Source organism: Cyprinus carpio, chromosome B13 (assembly GCF_018340385.1).
Source record: "Cyprinus carpio isolate SPL01 chromosome B13, ASM1834038v1, whole genome shotgun sequence".
Classification (NCBI taxonomy): Eukaryota; Metazoa; Chordata; class Actinopteri; order Cypriniformes; family Cyprinidae; genus Cyprinus; species Cyprinus carpio.
The window spans coordinates 29532928-29555769 of NC_056609.1; the positions used below are offsets into that span (position 1 = coordinate 29532928).

Sequence of the window (22842 nt, forward strand, 5' to 3'; positions counted from 1 at the left end):
AAAAAGTTAACCAAAATAGATAATTAGTAAATAAATTTAATAAAGGTAATTAAATGTATATATATAAAAAAAATAATTTCAGTAATACAATAAAATTAAGTACTAAAAATGTAATACTAAAAAAATAAATAAAATTAAAACAGACTAAAAATAATAAGTGTATAGAATACAAACTATACAGACATTTAAGAAAATAAAAATGCCAAACATACAACAAAATTACTTAAACTTAAAAATTAAAGTGAAAAACCGAAAAAAAAATAAAAAAAAAAAAAAAAAAAAAAAAAATTATATGCTCTGTATATTTGGCATGAATATATTTTATTATAATGTATGTATATATATTTGTATTCATAGATATATTTTTTTTTTTTTTTTTTTAAAGTTAACTAAAATAAAATATTTCAACATTCTATGTTGTTTTAAATTTGAAGAACTGGTGCCACATTACAAAATAATAAAAAATATTTTAAATTTAATTTTTTTTTTTTTTTATATTAAAATGACAAAAATACTAAAAATTTTTTTTTTTTTAAATGACAAACAAACAAAACTACTAAAACTTTCAAATAAAACTAAATAAATAAAATAATGGAAAACTGATATACAATAAAACTCAATAAATTAAATACCAATGGAAAGGTTCATTTCTTTGTAATTTTTAAAAAGGCAAAACTTCCTTATATGGTAGATTCAATGCACATAAACTAAATATTTCAAGAGTTTCTTGTTTTTTAATTCTGTGGTTTACGACTTGCAGCTCAAAAAATAAAAAATCACGTGTGGAAAGGTATCAGTATTTCCACACAAACAAAAAAAAAAATCTTGAAATATTTCAGTTTGTGTGCAATGAATCTAGAATATAAGAATGTTTGCTTTTTTCCAATTAAATTACAAAAAATAATGAACCTTTCCATGATATTCTAATTTTGTGAGATGCACCTAGTTGAAAAAAAAAAAAATTCAGCTTTTTATGATATATAATATGCATCTAAATTTTTACATTTAAAACAGACATCATTTTTAGGAATCTCTGACAAAATAAAAAGCACAATAAAATATCATGATATTCATACTTCTGCTTAATTTTAAATTGTCACCATAAAAATATTGTCAGTATCTAATGCATCACCCAGATCATCACAGAATGAAAGATTGTGGCTAATTAACGACATCGGATAGGCTAAAACTGACCTTCAGAATGTGGAATCCCACAATGCACTTGGGCTTGATGAGAACCTGGTGAATCATGGAATAGCCGTGGTAACACTCCATCTCATGAGTGCGATGCTGGTTGTTCTTAACCAGAGACAGCAGCAGCTGCAGCGCCAGAGCTTGAGTTTCCTCACAGTCGCTCAACTCCACCGCCTACGAGAACCAACAGACAGACAGACAGACAGAGATTCAGTCTTCCTGCTGATAAAATCACTGTGTGTGTGAAATACATCACATAGGGTCGTGAAAATGAAGCGGGCTGTGAATGTGTTTTCATGCTGACGATCTGGATCACAGTGTTATAACACACAGAACACAGGAAGCCTCAGCAAACAGCACTTGATTAATAGCACTGCCTGCAAAACAAACATGATGTGTGCAAATACCTAAACTAAACCCGACTAAACTAGATCCATCTGCACTAAATTATTCCATCATTTAATAAATGTCAGCTGTACCCAAAGTAGAGCATCTGTTGCTATTTTAATTAGCACTGCTCCTCAGTTATGACTTATTTTGTTGTCTCCTTCAGCATGGTTCACCCTTGTAAACTTGTAGCTGCTTCTCAACACGCATGGTTTAGTTAATGCCAATCATTTTTCTTACTCGAAATTCTGGAGTAAACACAACAAATTTTATGATTCTTCGCTGGAAATAAATGTCAAAAGAACAGTATTTATTTGAAACAGAAATCTTTTGCCTGTACTGTCCGTCACTTTTGATCAATTAAATGCATCCTTGCTGAATAAAAGCTTATTTTTATCGCTAACCCCAAACTTTTGAACGGTAGCGTATGTTAGTTTAAAAATAGTAATATTTGCTTCTGTGTTTTTGTTATCATGACAGACTGACCTGAAATGAGAGAGAGAGAAAGTGAGAATGAGAGAAACACAAAGCGAGGCCTTGATGTGACTGTCAAGAGATGTTTGAAGGATAATGTGAGGGAACACGGTGTGAGAGAGAACGTTCCGGGCCAGAACATGCCCACCGAATGAACAGTGTATTATCAGATTACCAGCAAAAAAAATGTGTATTGGAATATGAAGCAAAGACTTAAAGATACCTTCACTAGAGACAGATACAGTCAGAGCTTTTGTGAATCCGTATTCAAAAGTTCACAAAAATGCAGTATAAATTTCTGTATTTTTTCCATATGATGTTAAAGGGGTCATTGGATGCGACATGCACCTTTACAAGTCGTTTGAACAGAAATGTGTGTTGGCAGTGTTTGTACACAACCACCCTATAATGATAAAATGGGTTTTACACTACCATTGAGAAATTTTAACCAAAGTATGTTATAGACTTTTCATTAAGACCTTAAAGAATCATATCAATATCCGATGACCCCTTTAAGTGAAATGAAATAAAATTATATTATAAATACTTCTCATTTTGAGTACTAAAATTACTAAAAATAAGTAATTTTTAAAAACCACAGACATATTAAAAAAAATAAATAAATAAAAAAAAATACTCAAACTTTAACATTAAAGTGAAAACAAAATATGAAAATAAAATATAATTTATAATAAAACTGTAATAGCATATCAGTGGTGCTACAATGGAATACAAATAAATAATGTTTTAATTGAAAAAAAAAAAATGGTTTTATTGTCTTTTTCTTTTTCTTTTTTTAAATCTCTCCTGTTGAAAAGCATCAATAAAAGGAGTTCAATTAAAAGATTTGGCCTAAACATGAGCATTGTGTGTGTTGGTGTGCAGTAAAGCAGAAGAACTCATTTCCACACGTTCCTGGTCTCTACTAGTGACGGATACGCAGACAAACACATACCCGAGCGAACAGGAAGACAAAAGCGCCGGTGCCTCCGATCCTGTGCAGGACGCTGTGTAGGCCGAGAGCCTGGCAGGGCATCATGGTCCTGAGGAAAGGAGGCTCCAGGATGGAGCTCTGGACCTCTTTGGCACTGAAGGGCCGCTGGGAAGCCACCGCTGACTTGGCCTGGCCCTTCAGACGGATCACCGGCTCATATATGGTGTAGAGAGACGGCGTGCTGGGGGCATACACCACTGCTAAACTCTCCTGCAAAAACACAGATGCACATATGTGTTGAGACAAAGGCAAAGTTATATAAAAGTGTTCAATGTAGCATGTCCACTCTAACACTGAGATCACAGGAGTCCTGAGAGCCCATTAGAGCTGTAAGTGGAAACGAGTGCTTTTCCTAACAGTTCTCTGCAGGAACGGACAGATTTGTTTGCTCTACAGTAATGAAAAATTAGGATGAAGTTTTTATGCAAATATAACTCTATAAAGCCTATTGCATCATATTTGATACAGGACATTCTTAGGCATGTAAATGCTCAACTTGATCAAAACTTTGTGGTTTATCCTGTCACACACAATCTACTCCATGCCTTCTGTCGTCTGAGTGATAGTTTAGAGGTTTTTATCCAGTAAAAGCTCTTTTTAGTGTAATTGTACAAACTGCTTCATGTGTCTTTTTGCTGTCAAACCTTGACTGAATTTATCAAGTAAAAGTAAGGATAACTTCAATAATATTTCCAGATGAACACTTACTGGACTGAAGCCACTTCTTTACTTGATTTTACCAGATATAATTTGTTCTAATGTGAGTATCAAACATGATCATCAGACTTTTGAGGAGCGTTTGTTGCTTCATCTCTCAGTCATTATTGGATTGCACCGTATTATGTTTTTAGCATTTAAAGACATATTATTGGAGATAGAGAGTGACTGCTGGCAGTTATCATTTTATGTAGATATCTGCTTGACTGTTATAAAGATCTCATTGATTTACATTACAAGCTTCAGAATTTCATCTCACTTTTTGGCCATTTAAATATCCAGGCTGGACCTCTGAATAAAATTGAGCTGTTTTTAGTCTTCATAGCCTCACTATCAGGGATGCAAACTCATCATGGGTGAAAAAGGCGACAAAGACCCCCCCCCCCCCCCCCCGCCCCCCCCAAAAAAAAAAAAATAATTTACACCCTTTATTATTATTTTTATAAACTCTATGGTTGTGCAGTAAAATTCACTTTAAAGATTCACATTACATTCATAAAGATGACATCAAAGAAATGATCTCCTGGTGGAAAACAAAGACTGATGAATATGACATGAAATCACCTTTAATATCCAGTAGATGGCAGCAGAGGATCACTCATTAGCTCCTTTGCCATTTCCACCCCCTAGTTTTTTTGTTTGTTTGCTTGTTTTTACAACTTGCTTTTGGATTTATTACAAAATGACTGTGAAGTATAACCAAAGCAGGAAGTCATTTAAAAGATAAGTAAACAAATAAGCCCAGACACCAACAGCCTAGAAGGGTTAATTATTTAAATACTTAAATTAAGGTCATTTTAATGGTATTATAATGAAATAATGAAATAAATATCAAGAAACTTTTGAGATGAGAAAGGACCCAACTCCCCTCCAATCTAATAACAGGTTTCTTTAGATATATGATTTATAATAGCACTAGATATTGTCAGAGAAGACCTGAAAAAAGAAGCAAATTCATCCATGAGGAATGAAGGTTTGTGTGACTTTTCATGCCATGACTTTTTCTGATTACCCAGCATGTAATGCATTAGCATACGAACACCTGGAACAGCATGTAGACTCGTAAAATCACCGGTAATTAAGATGTCAGTGTGTAAAACTGCACAGAAAAAAAAATAAAAACACTTAAGCAACAAATGATGTAAAAATGGACAAATAATGTGCCTGCTTTCTGGTGGCAGGGTAGATAAACAAGCTAGTGAACCGTGTCGCTGCCAGATACATGTGCTTAAAAGCCTTCTGGTGGAAAATGCGATTTCAGGAAAAAAAAAAATCAATAAATTCATTGGCTTACAATAAGAGGTGCGATGTCGACGTCTGTATTCCTCATGAGGAGCTCTCGTATCTGCTCACACTGAAGACCCTCGTGTGTCACGTACTTGGACAGTGTCCCGTGAGGCTGGCCGTACTTGCAGGGCATGATGGAGGTGAGGTCAGGACCGCTGGCATACAGGTAAAAAGCCTCCGCAGTGTCAATTCTGGAGCCTAAAACAACCAATAACACGTTTACTTCAGCACGCCATTTCTCATTTATGAAATGGAAAAATATCACGGTTTATTACTGTATATTGTATTGTTGCATACAAATAAAATTATTAAATATCTTCTGTATTGTTTTAATGAAAATACAGTAAGGGTGGAAAAAATGTCTAGATTAATTTAAATGTGTCTGCATTTTTTTTTACATAAATATTGAAAAATAAATATTTAAAAAATGAAAAATGTTTTAAGATTGTTGTATTTAAATTTATTTAAATTTTATTTTAGTATTTTTAGTAACTATACAATGTGCTTTTGTCACTTTTTCTATTTTATTAATATTGCTATTTAGACAATTTATTTTTATTTTGTTTTAGTTTTTTTTTTTTATTCCAGTAATTAATTAACGCTAGTGCACCAAATTAAAGTTAATATATTTATCTTAGTTGACATGGCAACATTTCTTATTTTTATTTAAAGTTTTTGATCTAACATTTATTTATATTGTTTTTTTATTTGCACTTCATTTCAATTAACAAATATGTTTCCAGTAGTTATAATAGTTGCCATATCAGCTTCACAGACAATTACATGGCAGATATAGATTCAACATTTACCAAATAATAAAATAAATACATACATTTTCTAAAATTATATATATATATATATATATATAAATATATATATATATATACCAATTTGTGTGTACAACTCTATAAAATATTGATTAAATTATCATTTTACAAAACGTTTTTAAAATAAGTTTGTCCCGATCAAAACTGTTGTCTCATCACATAAACCATTGAGCAGACCAAAAACATGTTTTACAGACAAGTTAGCGCAACGTTATTGACATTAAGCTATATCGCCCTAAATAATGTAAAATATGTGACTTTACAAAATCCTCAATGACATAGACTAGTAAATAACAGTAATATAGTGTGTTGTGTGGGGAAAGATGTGATGTGAAGTATAGTATAATAAGCAAAGAAAAAAAAAAAAAAAAGTTGAGTTTAGTATGGGAGTGTATTGGAGCATTTGAGTGTTTTAGAGTTTTTGTGAGGTTGGGATGGGGTGGTTTGTGACCTATTAGTAGAAACAGAAGGGCTATTCTGTTTAGAGAAGTGTGTTGTGTGGAGGGAATGTGGAGAATTTGTGGCTCATGCACAGAAACCTCCAGCAGCAGGAAGATCCCACGTTACCAGCAACATCACTTCCATACATAACTATCATTTATTTTAAATATTATTTATAAATATGTATTTACACTGGTTTTAGTGCTTCAACTTAAACTTCAGTTAGTTGCCAAGGCAACATTTTTAATTTTCCATTAAGTTTATGTTTTTCATCTAACATTTATTTTCAGCTGTCTTTCATTTAATGAATATGTTTTTAAAAGTTTTAGATTAAAGTAAAAAAAATCAGATTGTTCTGATGAAAAACAAAAACACTGTAGGGAAGGTCTTATGGGAACTGGTTTCATACCATTAAAGAGCAGCAGCGTGCCCATATCCCAGTGTGCACTTGGGCTGGCCTGCTCCTCTGAGGGGTGCTGATAGTGTCCAAGCATGCAGTAGGTCTTATTACTGTCCGATGACAAACTGGACTTCCTGGGCAGAGTGAAGTCTAGCGAGACGTCACACTTCCTGTATGTGGCACAGGAAGGCTTGATTAAAACATGATTCTGACTGCATGAGGAACTGATGTCTGCAGCCCTGGTTGAACTGCCCCTTTAAAACATCCACCAACCAACTGCAGATGCAGACTCACCGAATGCCGCCCACCCAGAGGGTCAGCTGACCGTGGATGTTCTTCTTGCCCTCGGGCTGCTGTGAGTACGTGAGAGCCAAGTGCTGCCACCTGCCTGCTGTCAGCACACCATCTCCAGACTCCGCCTGGGCCAGCAGACCCGCCTTCATCTCGTCGTTTGGATCGATGCAGATCCTGAACTCACAAATCAAGAGCCACTTTACTAATATAGCACTGACAACATTTACTTTTTGTCGCTTGTGCAAGGAAATGACCCCAACTTTGCACAAATAATCTTTCTATCTGCAAGCCAGTATTTTTCTTTACTGTTTTGAATTAGATTTTAGTTACAATTTCAGTTTTCATTATAATTTTAACTACATTTTTAGTAATTTTATTATTATTTTTAAATATTACTATTCAAGTCTAAAGTGGTGTTTTATACAACAATGGAGTGACTTTGCAGTGGAACATATACTGGCCTCATGAAACACCACTGTCATCCACTTTAGAGGAGTCTTTTTGAGGGGAAAATGTACTCGGTGCAACTTTACAGTTTTTGCACTCACCTGAAGGTAAAGGCTCCGGTGGAGATGTTCACCCACACCTGAAGCATCAGTGCCTTAGAGCCCATGGAGAGGACATGGAGCAGGCATCTGTCTGTCTGCTGCTCCGTGACGTGAGCGGGACCTTGCAGGGCCTCCTCTGCCAGAGACGACGCCTCTTCTGCAACACACAGCCAAACTAACTCATCAAACCTATTAGATATAGTGTGATGATGTTCATGGGTTTTTTGTTGTTGTTGTTGCTATGGTTAACTAAAACTTTATTTTCAGTAATAGAATAAAAGACAAAATTAATTCAAATAAAATACATTTTATATGAAAAACTTAAAATCAAAAATTAAAAATGTTGCCTTGGCAACTAACAAAGAAATATGTTTAAGCACTAAAATTACTAAAACTTAAATAAAATAAAGAAAAAATAAAATAAAATAATACAAAATAATAATAATAATAATAATATAATACAAATAATATTTAAAAAAAAATCACAACAGAGGAGTACACAACATTATGTAAAATTAAATTAAAAGAATAAGAAATATTGTCTGTAAATGAATTAATGATTAAATAATACAAACATCATATGAAAAACTAAACTTTAAAAAAACAAAAATTTTGCCTTAGTAACTAGCTGGAATAAATAATTTAAAGTTGAAGTACTAAAATGACGTAAACCTAAATAGAAATAATTGAAAGAAAAATATAAATAAATAATGACAATGACAGAAGCACATAACAACATTACTAAACTCAAACTAAAACTATTACAGATTATTGTCCATAATTGAAATAAAGCTGAAATTAAATAAACACACACACACAAAAAAAACAAACAAAAAAAAAATTGTAAACTAACCAAACTTGGCAACTAACCAAAACAAATCAAATCAAAAGCTCAAGTATTAAAATTACTATAACTGAAATAAAAAAGAAAAATAAACAGAACAGAAAAAAAAAGATAAAAAAAAACCAACATTACTAAAACTAAAATTAAAATGAAAACTGAATATACAAAATGAAAAAATTAAAAATATCAATAAATACTATAATATAAAAAATACACAAATTTGCATTATACAGATATATAGAGCTGCTCTTACCTTTCTTGTAACACCCGTCCTCATCCTTCCCCGCTCGTACCCACAGTGAGGCGCTGAAGCCACTGGCCATGTGAGGCCAGCAGTTCTGTCCCACCAGAGGCAGGTGGAAGGGTGCTGTATGCCAGGGAGAGCTGCGCAGATGACCGGGCCTGCTCAGGTCTGCTTCACCACGGCCCAGGGGTAATTTACCCCTCAAAAGAGTGTTTACTCCACCCTTACCACCAGCCGTCCCATGAGGCCTCATCCCAGGGGAGGAGCTCAAGCCAGGGACCCCTGCCCCAGGGATCATGGGAAAGGACATGAAGTAGAGCGGCTCTGTGTCTGCGTTAGCCTCCACAATCTGAAGCAAGCCTCTCAGCAAGATCTCCTACAGATGATGGAAACAAATAAAGATTTCTGCATTTCAGGAAGAAAACAGTAGAGTTTGCAAAATTTGAGCTTTTATTCATATCAGGGTTTCCCATACATTTATTTATTTGTGGCGGGCCGCTACAATATCCACACTGACCACCACAAATATCCACCGCCCCCTGCAATCAGCTTCCATGTCTCAATCACACGAGCGCGACTTAAGCACTTTATTTACCAACTTTCAGATCCTTCTAGTGGCTTTTTCCCAATACATACTGACAAACCTAGCGACTGTTTTGGATAAACCTTAGCTATGATTCAGTTGGAAGATTTTGCCAGTACTGCCCCGCGAATGCGAGGTCAGACTTTCCTTTTCTGCCCCTTTTCTTTTGTGGTGTGTTCTGTGGAGTGGGAGGAAGTTAAGCTTTGCATTAAGTTAGAAGTATGGTAAAAATGTGTGATTAAGTTGCGATTAATCACAAGTTAATTCATACAGCAAATCAGCATATTAGAATGATTTCTGAAGGATCATGTGACACTGGAGTAATTATGTTGAAAATTCACCTTTACATCACAATATATTAAAATAATTCACAAATATGACCTATTGACAGGTTTTGTGAAATTCACACACTGGTGACGTCTGTTTGTCGCCTGGTACAATGAAAGTGCACTAATGCTGTTATGAGCACTAAAGACAGCATGTATTTCTGAGGTAGAGACTCTGACTCATGACTCACTATAGACCTTCATTAACACGATGGTGTGAAAAGCACTTTTCACAGGGCCATTAGCAATACTCCATGGGTGGCATACAGTAGATGCCAAAAAAAGAGCCAGAAAATACAATGATTAGATACAGCAGTTGAGCATAAATTAAGAAAACACAAAATGCAGTTTGTTAAATGTTGAATATACAAAAAAAGGGGCAGGATAAACAACTAGCCAGCTAGATTTCCCACAAGTTACTAGGTGATCACTGAGATCATTATTTTAGAACTTTATATGTAGATTTTATCTTCATCTTCAATCTACAGTATGCCAAAGCCACAAAGTACTGAGGCAATAGCAGAGGAGGACTGGCAATCAAAAACTGGCGAGGTGCATAAAAAAAACTTGAACAAAGACAAAGATAATGAATTTCTATCAGCGTTGACACACTTACGGTTGGCATTAGTAAAAGCACGTTCTGCATCAGCATGTCCACGTTCTGACACTGTGTTAAAAATAAACCTGTTTCTAGGGTGTTTGATCACACTGGTCGCATTTGCATCGTGTAATTTTAGACCATTTCCTTTACTCTAGAAAGCGGAAGGGTTTTGGTACAGTGTTTTTGGCCCACAATACCTCATTTAAATGCTATGTGAGGTTGCACTTACAGTGGGCGGAGTCTTCTCCAGGAAGAGGCGTGTCAACAGGGCGAGTTCCTCCGATGTCATCCTGTCACTCACCATGGCAACAAGCAGCTCCATCAGTATTGTCTGGCATTCTGCATAGAGCAATTAGACCAATGTTTAAGGCTAATTAACATGACTCCGCATGATCAGCAAAACAAAAAAATTTTTAGTCACGATGAAATTAAAATTCCTTTCTTATTTTAAATGCAGTATTATAAATTGTACTATAAATAATTTATTTGTGCCCCTCACTATTACTTTTTTTTAAATTGATGTGCCCTGTTTATCAAAAACATTAACTTCCCAATAATCTCAACTACATATATAAAATCATTAAAATCTAAATTCTTTGCTTATTAAATATAATTTTTTTTAATAAATTAAATTTATATTTCTAACATAATATTTATAATAATTTTAAGTAATATAAAATATTAAAAAATATATATATGTATATTTTAAAAATCTGTTGTACTGCCTTCCATTAAATTTGAGTATATATTTTTTTTTAATTCATTTTGTGTTATACAGTAAAATACTGTATGAATCCCCTTAGGAATAATGCAAATTATGATTAAACTCAAAAGTATTAAGACAAAAAATCTGGGCACATTGCAGTGATGATAATTAGAGGAAATGTGCATAATTTAAGTATAAATAATATAAACCTTTATACGAGGCATCTGATTGGCTGAGAATGTTCTGAAATCCAGTGAGAATAGCTTTCACACCACCCTGACAAGACAAAAAAAGCATGACGGATCACATTTCTTCATAAATACAGTAAAGATGATTTAATCCAGCTCGCCAGAGTGTGCAAACCATTAGTGACAAGTGGACAAAGCAACAATTAATCAAAATACTTCATAAAACCTATAAAGATGTCTCCAATAAAAATCATAAAGAGCTTTCGAAATCCAGGCTTAAAATCCAGACTCTTCTTCTAGAGCTAAAATAACAAAAAATCTCAAATTCTCAAAGGTTTGCATGAGGTCATCTCAGTCCTGCTACATAGATTCTTTGGTTTCAAGTATACTCTTTCAACTGGTTACTGGAACAAAACATTCTAGCAAATGAAGGTAGGTAACAGACAAAAGGTCTTCTGGAATAAGATATGTCACTGTGTAGCATCAATATGTAATAGCAGCATACATAAATAAATCAGTTTGGCATAAGATAAGAGTCTGACCTGCTGGTAGAGCAGCGCTGCGTTGTTGTGGTGGCCTTTCACGGCTCCTAACAGGCTCTGCAAAACGTGGCCCAAAACCTCCAGGTCTGGAGAGCCGCTGGCTAACAGCTGTAGCTCCATCAAGCAGATCTCCGGGAACAGCAGACGGCCGCGGACGGAGCCCTGAGGCACTCCTGCCATCCCTAACGTGCATTCCCCCGACGAGACTCTAGCCTCCACCTTTATCCCTGTCACAGGAAGACAGAAGACAGACTATAAACAACACAATAATAATAATATAACAATTGGTGGTACTGCAAGAGCGCATACAGAAGGACTGAAGAGCAAGTACTGAATGTACAGAGGGTGCTCACAGCGCTCAGAGCTCCAGCTCAGTGAAATGAATTAAGCTGATGGAGGTGCCACACCGGAGAACACACATGATTTAACTGTGGACAACCCAGCAGCTCCTACGCAAGATCTGGGTGCTTTTCATTAATGAAGTTCTGCCTCACACACACAAACACACGTGCACACGCACACACGGAGCACTCCCTTACAAACAGACAGATAGATAGACAACAGAAAGATATAACAAACAATCGACTGATAAAAAGGCAATGGAACAATACATAAACCAGGGTCCGAATCTGAATTCTCAACAACGTCAAAAGGTCCGGAATAATTGTTATTACAAAACTTGTTTTTAATAAACATGCTTATAACTTTACAGAACAATTAAACTGTATATTTGCTAATTATTCTTTAACACTAACGTTCTCGATTCTTTTTCTATTCTATTTACTTAAAAAAAAAGCTTCTATTGTCCTCATTTGTAAGTCACTTTGGATAAAAGTGTCTGCTAAATACCTAAATGTAAATGTAATGATCATATTCATGACATCATCCAGTCGTACTTGTGTTTACTCTCTGAACTGTTACATACAGTAACGTTACTGCATTTTTATAACTAAATGCCCAATAAAGCAGTGCTCATTTACATATTTTCTGTTTCTGAAAGAGTACTTCAATGTAACCTGCAGTCACTTCAACTGAATTGCCAAAACCTTGAATTATAACTGCAATATGCTGTTATACAGCAGTGAATTATATTACTTTGTTTTATATATTATGCAGGACAAACGTCAGTCTGTGTAACAAGCTATGTGCAAAAAGTCAGTGATACGAGGGCGAACTTGAAATACAAAGTGGAGGTGGGTCTGGATTGAATTCCCTCCAGACCGGAGTCTGGACTTTGAGAAGGGCTGAGACAGACAGACAGATAGATAGATAGATAAACAATTAAATGAATGACATAAAGATATAACAAATGACTGACTGATAGATAGCTAGAAAAAGAGAATGATAAAATGAAGAACAGAACGATAGACAGACAGACAGATAAACAATTTAATGAACGACAGAAAGATACAACAAACAATCAATAGATAGACAGATAGATAGATAGACAGAAAGATAGATAGATAGATAGATAGATAGATAGATAGATAGATAACTCAGAAATAGATAGAAATAAACAGAAAGATAGATAGATAGATAGATAGATAAAACAAACAAATGAACAACAGATGGATAAACTTTGTCATAATGAATGAAACTACAGTATTTTCACATCAGCGGATCAACAGAAATGATTCATCAGATGCTGAAATCAAACTCCACTACCTAGACCACATTCAGTTGACTTTCACGTTCACACTCAGACTGCAAACACAAACACCGGACTCTTGCCATTTCAAGCTTTGCCTTCGGTTCCCTCCATTATAAATTAGATCAACTACAGGCCCAAAATAATGCACAAATCTGTGTATGTAATAGACTTGTGAAAAGCTGCAGTCACAAGACACGGCTCGACACGACGGTCTTACATCATAACCGAAGGAAACAATGACACCATTCTCAGCGCGAGAGAGCCAGAGCTGCATGTGACTAGAGAACAGGATCACGTACCGCTTGACCAGACGTTCACTCGGCCTACCTGACACTAACCGGCTCAGACCGGCTAATGCATTCTAGATCATTCTAGAAATTCCCCCAGCTATCAGTTACTATGCACTTTTCAGCCTGGCTAACTGTGATGATAACTACTTTGCACTTTCATTTCAGGATGTTAACGTTACAATAACAAGCCTTTAAAACTAACAAACTACACAAGATACTTTTGGCTGTATATAATATGCACATACACTCTACAGTTAAACACAAGTGACCAGCACAACGCAGACTCTCATGTCAGTATGAATGGGTGGTACTACCTTCCTCCTGACGGGTGGAGTCCTCAGGGTTACTTTCACTGTCTGCCTCATAGCCTTCCTCTTCTCCCAAGAGTGGAGCGCCACTCACCTGAGCTTCATCCACCTCCTCTGACAGATCACCTGCTGGAGGTGCAACCTCACCGCTGACCGGAGACTTCTGCGCAGAGGGACAGATCAGAAAGATCAGTATGAGACGGAAGGATGGATTAGAATATTAAATAACACAAAGAGAGATTCAGAAATAATAAAATAGATTAAACTTTTTATAATATAATATAATATTAAATGTATTAATATGATTATTCAAATATAAATATACTCCTTTAATAATAATAATAATTAATACTAATAAATATTAAGAAATAATTATTGATAATGATATGCTGATATTATATTTATATTTATTATTTTTAATATTTTTAGTTTTATAGTTTTTACAACATTATATTATAATAAATTATACATATTTAATAATATGATTATTAATATATACTGTATTATTATTATTATACTTCTACTACTAGATGGAGGGATGAATTATAAATAATATAATATAATGACAAATTAATGGATAAATAATTAATTTAAATATAATTTAATATATATATAATAATTATATTATTATTATTAATTATAAAATTTTATTTATATTATTAATAATATTATTTGTTTTATTGTATTTGATTATATAAATTGATTGATTATCAAACATTATGTATATAATATATATATAATATATATATATATATATACTTATAATATATATATATATATATATATATATATATGTGTGTGTGTGTGTGTGTGTGTGTGTGTGTGTGTGTGTGTGTGTGTGTGTGTGTGTGAGTGTGTGTGACCCTGGAGCACAAAAGCAGTCATAAGTAGCACAGGGATATTTGTAGCAACAGCCAAAAATATATTGCATGGGTCAAAATGATCGATTTTTCCTTTTATGCCAAAAATCATTAGGATATTAAGTAAAGATCATGTTCCATTATTTTGTAAATTTCCTACCATAGATAAATCAAAACTTAATTTTTGAAAAGTAATATGCATTGCTAAGGACTTAATTTAGACAACTTTAAAGGAGATTTTCTCAATATTTAATTTTTTTTGCACCCTCAGATTCCAGATTTTCATATATGTACTGATTATTAAAATCTTTATTAAACTCTGTTATTATTATTGTTGTTGTTGTTTAATCATAGCAAGCAGTTTATATAGATTTTCAGTTACAAGAAATATATAATAATTTTAGATCAATGGGTGGCACCAAATTTAGGAACCAATTGTATGTGGCATATCAGGGAATTGTACCAAACAAGCTTCATGCAGATATTCAAAAAGTTTGCTCTGATACTGCCTCACTTCAGGTTTTGTGTCTTCACTTGCACTTTCATTATGGTTTTTCTGAAGCGTTGTGTAGAATAGATGTCAGAAGAACAAACTTTATAAGGCCAGCAAAGAACTGTGTGTAAAGCACTGCCCTGCAATGATGAGCATGCTAGTATGCGTCAGCACTGCAAAGATACTAATTTTACCACTGGGTATATAATAAAAATCTCTGTTTATTATTTGTTTATTTATTAATAAATAAATGTAAAAAATGTATGGACTAAGTGTTCAAGCATCAAAGTACGAAAAGTTGAAAATCCCTCTCTCATACACATGCACACAAAGAAACCACTTCTAAATTTTAGAGCTTTCGTTTCTCCAACATCACAACATATCAGAACAACAATAGCAAAGTAGATTAAAGCAAAGCAGGCAGCAGACTCTTACCTTCTAGAAAATAAGCTTTTTTCAGAATAATGTCCTGTTGTATTGCAAAAAAATTTAAGTAAACAATCCGTATAACATCGCTTCTGGTGTTGTCTTTGTTAGAGAGACAAGGTTTGTGATTTCAGAAAGCTGGCAAAGTAAAAAAAAAAAATATGATTTTGGTCACAGGACCACATCAGCTGACTGTTTCCACATAAAATATATCCCCCGTGTGCCCCACGGTGCTCAGTCACACAAAAACACACAAAAAGGCTGTTTATCCTTGTTGGCCAGAGGTCATTTTATTTCAGAAAGCAGATTTACGTATTAAAAAACAAATTTGTCCAAATGATAAGATTTATTTGGGAATTATTCTGTGATGTGTTTCACTACAGACAATACTTTAGGAAGAAAAGCCCTGAATGCAACTGAGAGAATCTACTAAACCAGTTATATAAATATTGCAACAAGCAAAACAATATGTTATAGAAAGCAAAAAAAAAAAAAAGTACTTATAAAAATTAATAACATAGCATACAATACTCCCTACAGATTTTGCATTTAGTCACCAAAAGGTAACTTTTTTTTTTAGTATATTTTATTTTAGAGCATTCACTACTTTCCTTAGCTTTAGACAGCAGGCAGTGAAAGGGAACTATGTGGCTGGGTGAGACAAAAGAGGGGCAATGAGATGAAGGTCAGACTCAAACCTGAGTCACCCAGATGTACAGCATGGCTGTACAGGATGGGAACACTAAAGACTTATTACACAAGCAACTAAATTACCTTGTCAGGTTTCTCCTCGATGACATCTGGACTGCAGAACATCTCAGCCAGTGCCACACGGAGTAAGGAATCAAACAGAGGTACTGCTAGTTCAGAATTCACAACTCCAGATCGAGAGAGCTGATCCCGGACCTCACACAGCGTCTCCTCCACAGACTGCAGCTATGGGATAAAGCGTGGGAAAATTACACTCTTCGAGAATGAGAACAGGACATAGTCACTCACTTCAAAACGGCAACCGATAGCTCTGTTCCAAAACCTAGCATGCCTACACTGACAACATTTTCAGGCATCATTTAAGGCCCCTGATGCAACATCACATTTCTCCCTTATTAAGAAAAGATGAAAAATCATTGTCTTAAATCTAATAATACTGATAACTATTACTGAATTTACTGTATTTTAAATAGATTTTTTATGCTTAAGCCTAAAGTGTACTTCGGTCTTAACACGTATGGTCAAGTATGCATAGCCAGATTTTACTTTGTTAGCTAAGCTTGCACATTCTCCTTTTTTTTTTTGCATTAATTACTTTGTCCACAAGGTGGCAACACTGGGTGAGATGTTGTTACTCAGTCGGAAAAAAAACGAATGATACGGAACAACAACAAACTACTAAAGACGCAACAACAACCCTTGTTTAGAGATACCCACAACTGTAAAACAAGAACAACGTCATGTTTTATAGATCAAAACTTCCGGAGGGAATTAGCGCAGACACTGGATAAGGATGAAATGTGTTGAGAGTTTGTGTTTGTGCACGCTTAGGGTTGCCAACTTCAGAAAAGGAAAATATGAGAGAATCGTGGTTTTTCCTATAAAAATAAGAGACAGAATAAGGGACAATTGCCTATTTTATATATATTTAAGATTTTTAATGTTTTTAATGGAGTCTCTCATGCTCATCAAGGCTGTATTTATTCGATTAAAAAATATAGAAAAAAAACAGTAATATTGTAAAATATTGTTGCAATTTCGAATATTGGTTTCCTATCTTAATATACTTTATATGATTTCTGAAGTATCATGTAATGATGCTGAAAACTCGGATTTTTTAAGGGTATGGTGAAACATCAACATCACATTCAGCACTGTACAGAGACTGTAGAGTGCATGTCAATAGAAATACAAAGCCAAAACCCGGACATTTTAGGCAATTTAGAAATCCTGGCCTGGACATCTCTAGGACAAAGATGACTTATGGTTTACATATTTACAGTTCTGTGTTGTTAGCATAGTAGTACTGAAATCAATTGCCTCCTGTGCATTTAATTTGAGTAGTGACCTGTTCACACGGGACTCATTCCATCCCCTTATAAGGCAGCTCACTAGGGTTTGAAACAGAGCTAGTATGTGTGTCCACTGTACCTGAAAGGATAGGTCTGGTTCAAGTCTCTGTAGGGCTGAATTGGCACTGTGGAGGCAGATTGCCAAAAGTGCCTCCAGCAGTCGGATGCTCTGGAGAGGCCATTCCTCTTCAAGCCTGTGTGTTGGGTCACTTGACTTGCTCTCGACCTGAGAAGGGCTGAAAGTGTCGTGCTGGTGGGATTCCTCTGTACCAGCGGCTGTTGCTATATTATCAAACTGTCCTGCAAGAGCTTGAGTGGGAGAGTCTACATGAGATGGACTGCTTTTGCCCTTACTCTCTCTCTTTTTCTTAATTTTAGAGTCTTTGTTTTTAGATGTGAGTTTCTGGATCACCATTGTCATTAGACGCGAACAGACATCTAGACCTCCTAGTCTAAAGAACTGCCTCTGGAATACTGGACTGGACATGTACACCCAACGGCATACTGACCAAACATCGGCAGCTCTCCTTATCTGTTCTTTAGAGGGAAGAGCCACACTGTCTGGGGAAAGGCAGGGCAGTCGTCCACCCAATGGTTCACTAGCCGTGCTATCATAGCCTGAGGTGTCTTCAGAGTCATTTGCAGAGTCTCTGTCAGAGTCTGCCTCCTTGCTTACACATAAGAAAGCTACACACAGAAAAAGGTTGATCGTATTCAAATGCGCCTCACCTCGGTTGCGCGCTACTGCAGAAAATGCACTTTTGCTCTTTGGATGAGGGCATGCCTCTTTCAGGCCTTCATAAAACTTAGTGAGGCTCTGAGGTCCATCACCAGCCCCACGTGAATTCAGTTCCTCTACAAGCCCAAGAACAGCTTCCCTCTCCTGAGCTTCCACTCTTTCTAGCTCATGCACAGCAGATTCCGTGTGATGGTGCCACGCATTCAAGATAAGTGTCTCGAATGCTTTCAGTGCCCACGGACGAGTGGAGTCCAAGTAGATCAACTCTGTGATTTGGTTCAGTCCATTACAACTCAGGAACAGGGTGTTGAGTCCAAGTAGATCAACTCTGTGATTTGGTTCAGTCCATTACAAGTAAACTCACATGTAAAGCTCTCATTTCTGAATTGGAAGACAAAATCAGAAGTTATAAATCGGAATCTTGGATTATTTTAAAAGACATTTTAGGGGGCTTTCACACTAGCACTTTAGTTCAAAACAGAGCTTGGTTTGCATGAAAAATTGTTAATGTGAAAGCTTTTAAGCAGATCAGGGAGTGCGATGAGGTAGTGTGAACTGGAGTATTGATGTAGGAGGTATTTGTTTGAGATTGTAAATTTGTTGAAAAGGTTTGGGCTTGAAAATTAATCAAAATTAAAATGCAAAGGCGATAAATCGCAATTAGGCAGAAGCTGCGATTATCATGCATATCTTTCAGTCAAGCACGGTTCTGTGATCAGCAGTAAATCTTCTGCCGAAGGCCAGAGGGCGCTCTCGCGCTGAAACTCCAAATATGCCTCGCAGAAGAAACCCAGGAAACCCCTATAGCTGTTGAAGAGAAGATTTAACTGCTTTCATTAATTCAACGTGACTAATAAACACACGACTATGACAATATATAGTTTATCTGAGTTCTTATAATAATTTTTATTATAAATTATATAATAATGCAATGTTAATTGACAAACTTTATCACTGCTTACAATATTATGAAATATGTTGCGTGCCTTATTCAGTGTAAAAAGCCACATCATCTCACAGAAGGATTTATTTTACTTGACTTACGTTACGAAGTGAGTTTGGAGTAAAAACATGTTATTAAATGTGGTATTTTCACGTGCTTTCAGATGGCGCAGCATTTACTACACAGAGCCGTAGTTCACTGACAAGGTACGCAAACAGCTTTGATAATCACAGAACGATTTCTTCGATTTCATAATCGTGTGATTAAATCATCTGCGATTATTATGAACGTGATTTTGCGTAGCTTGTCAGTGAACTACGGCTCTGTGTAGTAAATGGTGCTCCATCTGAAAGCACGTGCTGGAGATATATTACTAATCATAGAACTGGCTTTACTGACAAGATGTGCAAGACAACCGCATTCGATTAATCGTGCAGCCCTAACACAGGTGACGATTTACCTTAGATACAAGTGAGAGTGAGCATGCAGTATAATCATGCAGAGTGAGTGCAATCTGAGTAAACATGCCCAGTGTGAAAGCCCCCTTAAAGAATCTAATCAACAGTGAATTGGAGGAAAAAGGAAGATAAAAAAAAACATGGTCATACCTTGACTTCAGCAGAGCAGGCAGAGTTTGAAGATAAACCAGTAGTACCTCAACCGGGAGACAATGGGTATGGTAACTGCAGACTTGGCTACACGTAGTTGACACACCAAGTTGCTGGGCATGATGGGTTAGTTCCACACCCCGCTGAAGCACTGGATTAAAAATATGAGTGTAGAGTTGCCATTGCACTACTGCATTGCCTCGTAAAGTCAACTGGCATACATGACTCGCAATTTGTTGACTCAAATGCCAGTCTTCCCCGAACACAATTTCTTGATAGGCCTCTAAAGCATCCCACTTCCATAGCATGTCTTCAGCTCCTCCACTTGGCAGGATACCTTGGGAACGATAAGAGGGAGATGGGGACGTGGATGAGTTCAATTCTTTCTTAGGTCCATAGCCCTGCAGAGTCTCTTCAATTCCAGGTAACTGGCTACTATCTAAAGTGCAAATGTTGCAGGAGGAAAGCTTGGCCTTTTCGGAAGGTTGACCACCTCCAAGCTGTTCTAAGACTAGTCTACTAAGGACACTCAACACATGGGACTGGTAGCTCCGAAGTCCTGGAGCCTGAAATGCCTGGAGCATTGGTCCAATTACAGACCTCGGGTCCATGCAGCAACAGATGCCAACAGCTTGCACTCCAGCCAGTACCTGCAGCACAGCAGGACCTGAGGGTGACAGGCGTTGGAAAAGACGCAAGCATTGGTGGGCACAAGCTGCAAGGCAACAACAGCGTTCAGGGTACCGCACTTCTCCATCATGACCCTCTGATATCTCCTCAAAAGGATTACGTCGGGCTGCTTGCTTGAAAGCGGATACTGGCAGTCCTGAGAGGTCACGGTGATGGTGCAAAAAGTGGGAGTATTCGCAGCGACGGTGTCGACGACGTGCACAAACAGACTGGTGTAGCTGCTCTGACTTGGCCCTCTTGACAGCACTGATTATCTTAAGTACATCAGCTATTAGACAACGCAGACGCTCTGATGCCTCATTGCAGACTTCTGAATCTCGAGCTTCTGCTAAGGCCTCAAGGCGCAGAGCTGTTGCCTCAAAGAGCTCCAAGCCACGGTGTTGGACAAATTCATGAACTAACTCAAGAGACTGACTGAAAAAGAAAGGGTTGGGAGCAGAGGCCTGTAAGCAACCTAGTAGTAGCTGCAGGACACTCTCCAAGAGTTCTGGCAGTAGCAAGGCCCGGTGACGGTACCTTGAAAAGGAAAAATCTTCTTGTATCTCCTGCAGAGTCTTCTTTGGCCTTGGAGCAAAAGGGTCAGCTTGCCTTTCTAAACAGGTACGAATCTTTAAAGTTGCTCTGAGGAGGTCAGTCAAGCTTCGACGCAGATTATCCGGCAGTGTTTCATTTTGACCCACATCTACAAACATCAAGTGCAGAATGGTGCGTAAAAGCATCCTTTGAACAAGTGCAATTGGCTCCTCACTCCAGCCTCCAGCTAGCTCATCGATCCCACCTCCACCACCACCACCAGGACCACAGCAGTCACCAAATTCTGTAAGTATCTCTGTGAGCGTGGGTACAACACTAACCGCCAAGCCAGGGTTATGATTGATGGTCATGTCGAATTTGCAGACTTTTTCAAGAAGAGAAAGTAGAACATGGCAAAGGTCAAAAGGCGAGTTCTCCATACGGTTGAAGATGGAGAGAGTGGTGGGGTCTGTTAGCATCTTAGGATCTAGAGTGTGAGATCCAAACAGTCTTATGTGAGGTTGGGAAGGCTCAGTGGTGCCCATGGCATCGAGAGTGGGATGTTGTGATGCTGGCTGTGACGGATTGTTGGACTGGTGAAGCTGGCAACTAACACGAATGGCTGAACTGTGGAATCGGCGATGTTTGCTCCCAGTATTTGTGGTCTTGTCATCCGAATTGGCTTCAGAATCTGATGTGGAAAGCTGAGATTTACGAGCATCCCTCACTGAGTATCGCTGAGCTGTCCTTCGTGAACGACGTGACTTCCAGGAGCCAGATAAACGCTTCCCAGAGTTCTGCACATCACATCTATCTTGCCCCGCCTTTTGAGGGATGGTCCTTCCCTCTTGGCATAGAAACACCTCTAGCAGTGAAGGCAGGGTGAAATCTAAAGTCAAAAAGCAGAGTAGGAAAGGAAAAAGTTTAAAGGATTGTCCTGACTAGCATCAACTGGTTTAAACTGGTTTCATTAGAGCAATTCATGATGACCTCGAGAGGTCCATTTACAACACAATTACAAGAACTAATAACCCAACAATGTGGAAAGTAGCTGCTAGAAAAGACTAGCATGCCTGCACTAAATACCTTAGGTCTCAAGCTCAATGAAAAGTCTTATCCTTTCCATCATCCTTTAACCGTACTGTTTCATAATTCAAGCCATCTCATGGTTTCACTTATTGTTCATGCAGGCATCTACTTAAAAATTCATGGCGTCCTTGCAAGATCACCACCATCATATGCCTTATAAAACAAATCGTATAGAAGTATGTCATCTTTCAAACTGAATGCAATGCCAGGATGTCATTTAATATTAGAACATAATTATTTTATTCAAGGCTTAAGGTGGGTTACAGTATACCTCTACTGCATTCTCAAAATTAAGACTGTTAATGGCATGCATTATTAAGGGCTTTATAAAATGAAGTGACTCACCTGGGGCTTTTTCCTCCTGAACAGGAATCTTCCAGACCAGAGGTAGCAGAGACAGCAAGAGTGTAAGCAGCTCTTCCCGACAGGTCAACTCCTAAGTAAAAGGTTAGAGGTTAATTCAGGATTTGAACTGAATTCTTCACTCAATCCATCCAAATCCAATCAAAAACAGTCTCCTTGTGTTGATGACCACCTAGAAGCAGATTTCTTTTCTAACTTCTGCTTCATTG

At 36.7% G+C, this 22842-nt stretch overlaps 1 protein-coding gene across 1 annotated transcript in view; it reads right to left on the reverse strand.

The window, feature by feature from the left end:
• lyst (lysosomal trafficking regulator) overlaps positions 1-22842 on the reverse strand; it is an 81487-nt gene that overhangs the window by 32702 nt on the left and 25943 nt on the right. The window contains exons 5-19 of the mRNA XM_042737589.1: positions 22616-22706; positions 19979-22070; positions 17768-18755; positions 16400-16561; positions 13853-14009; positions 11598-11824; positions 11077-11143; positions 10391-10500; positions 8661-9027; positions 7564-7720; positions 7016-7189; positions 6731-6891; positions 5061-5251; positions 3011-3259; positions 1195-1368 (exon numbers count right to left, since the gene is read on the reverse strand). Of these exons, the coding sequence (XP_042593523.1) occupies positions 1195-1368; positions 3011-3259; positions 5061-5251; positions 6731-6891; positions 7016-7189; positions 7564-7720; positions 8661-9027; positions 10391-10500; positions 11077-11143; positions 11598-11824; positions 13853-14009; positions 16400-16561; positions 17768-18755; positions 19979-22070; positions 22616-22706 (5367 nt within the window). The remainder of the gene's footprint in view (positions 1-1194; positions 1369-3010; positions 3260-5060; positions 5252-6730; positions 6892-7015; positions 7190-7563; positions 7721-8660; positions 9028-10390; positions 10501-11076; positions 11144-11597; positions 11825-13852; positions 14010-16399; positions 16562-17767; positions 18756-19978; positions 22071-22615; positions 22707-22842) is intronic.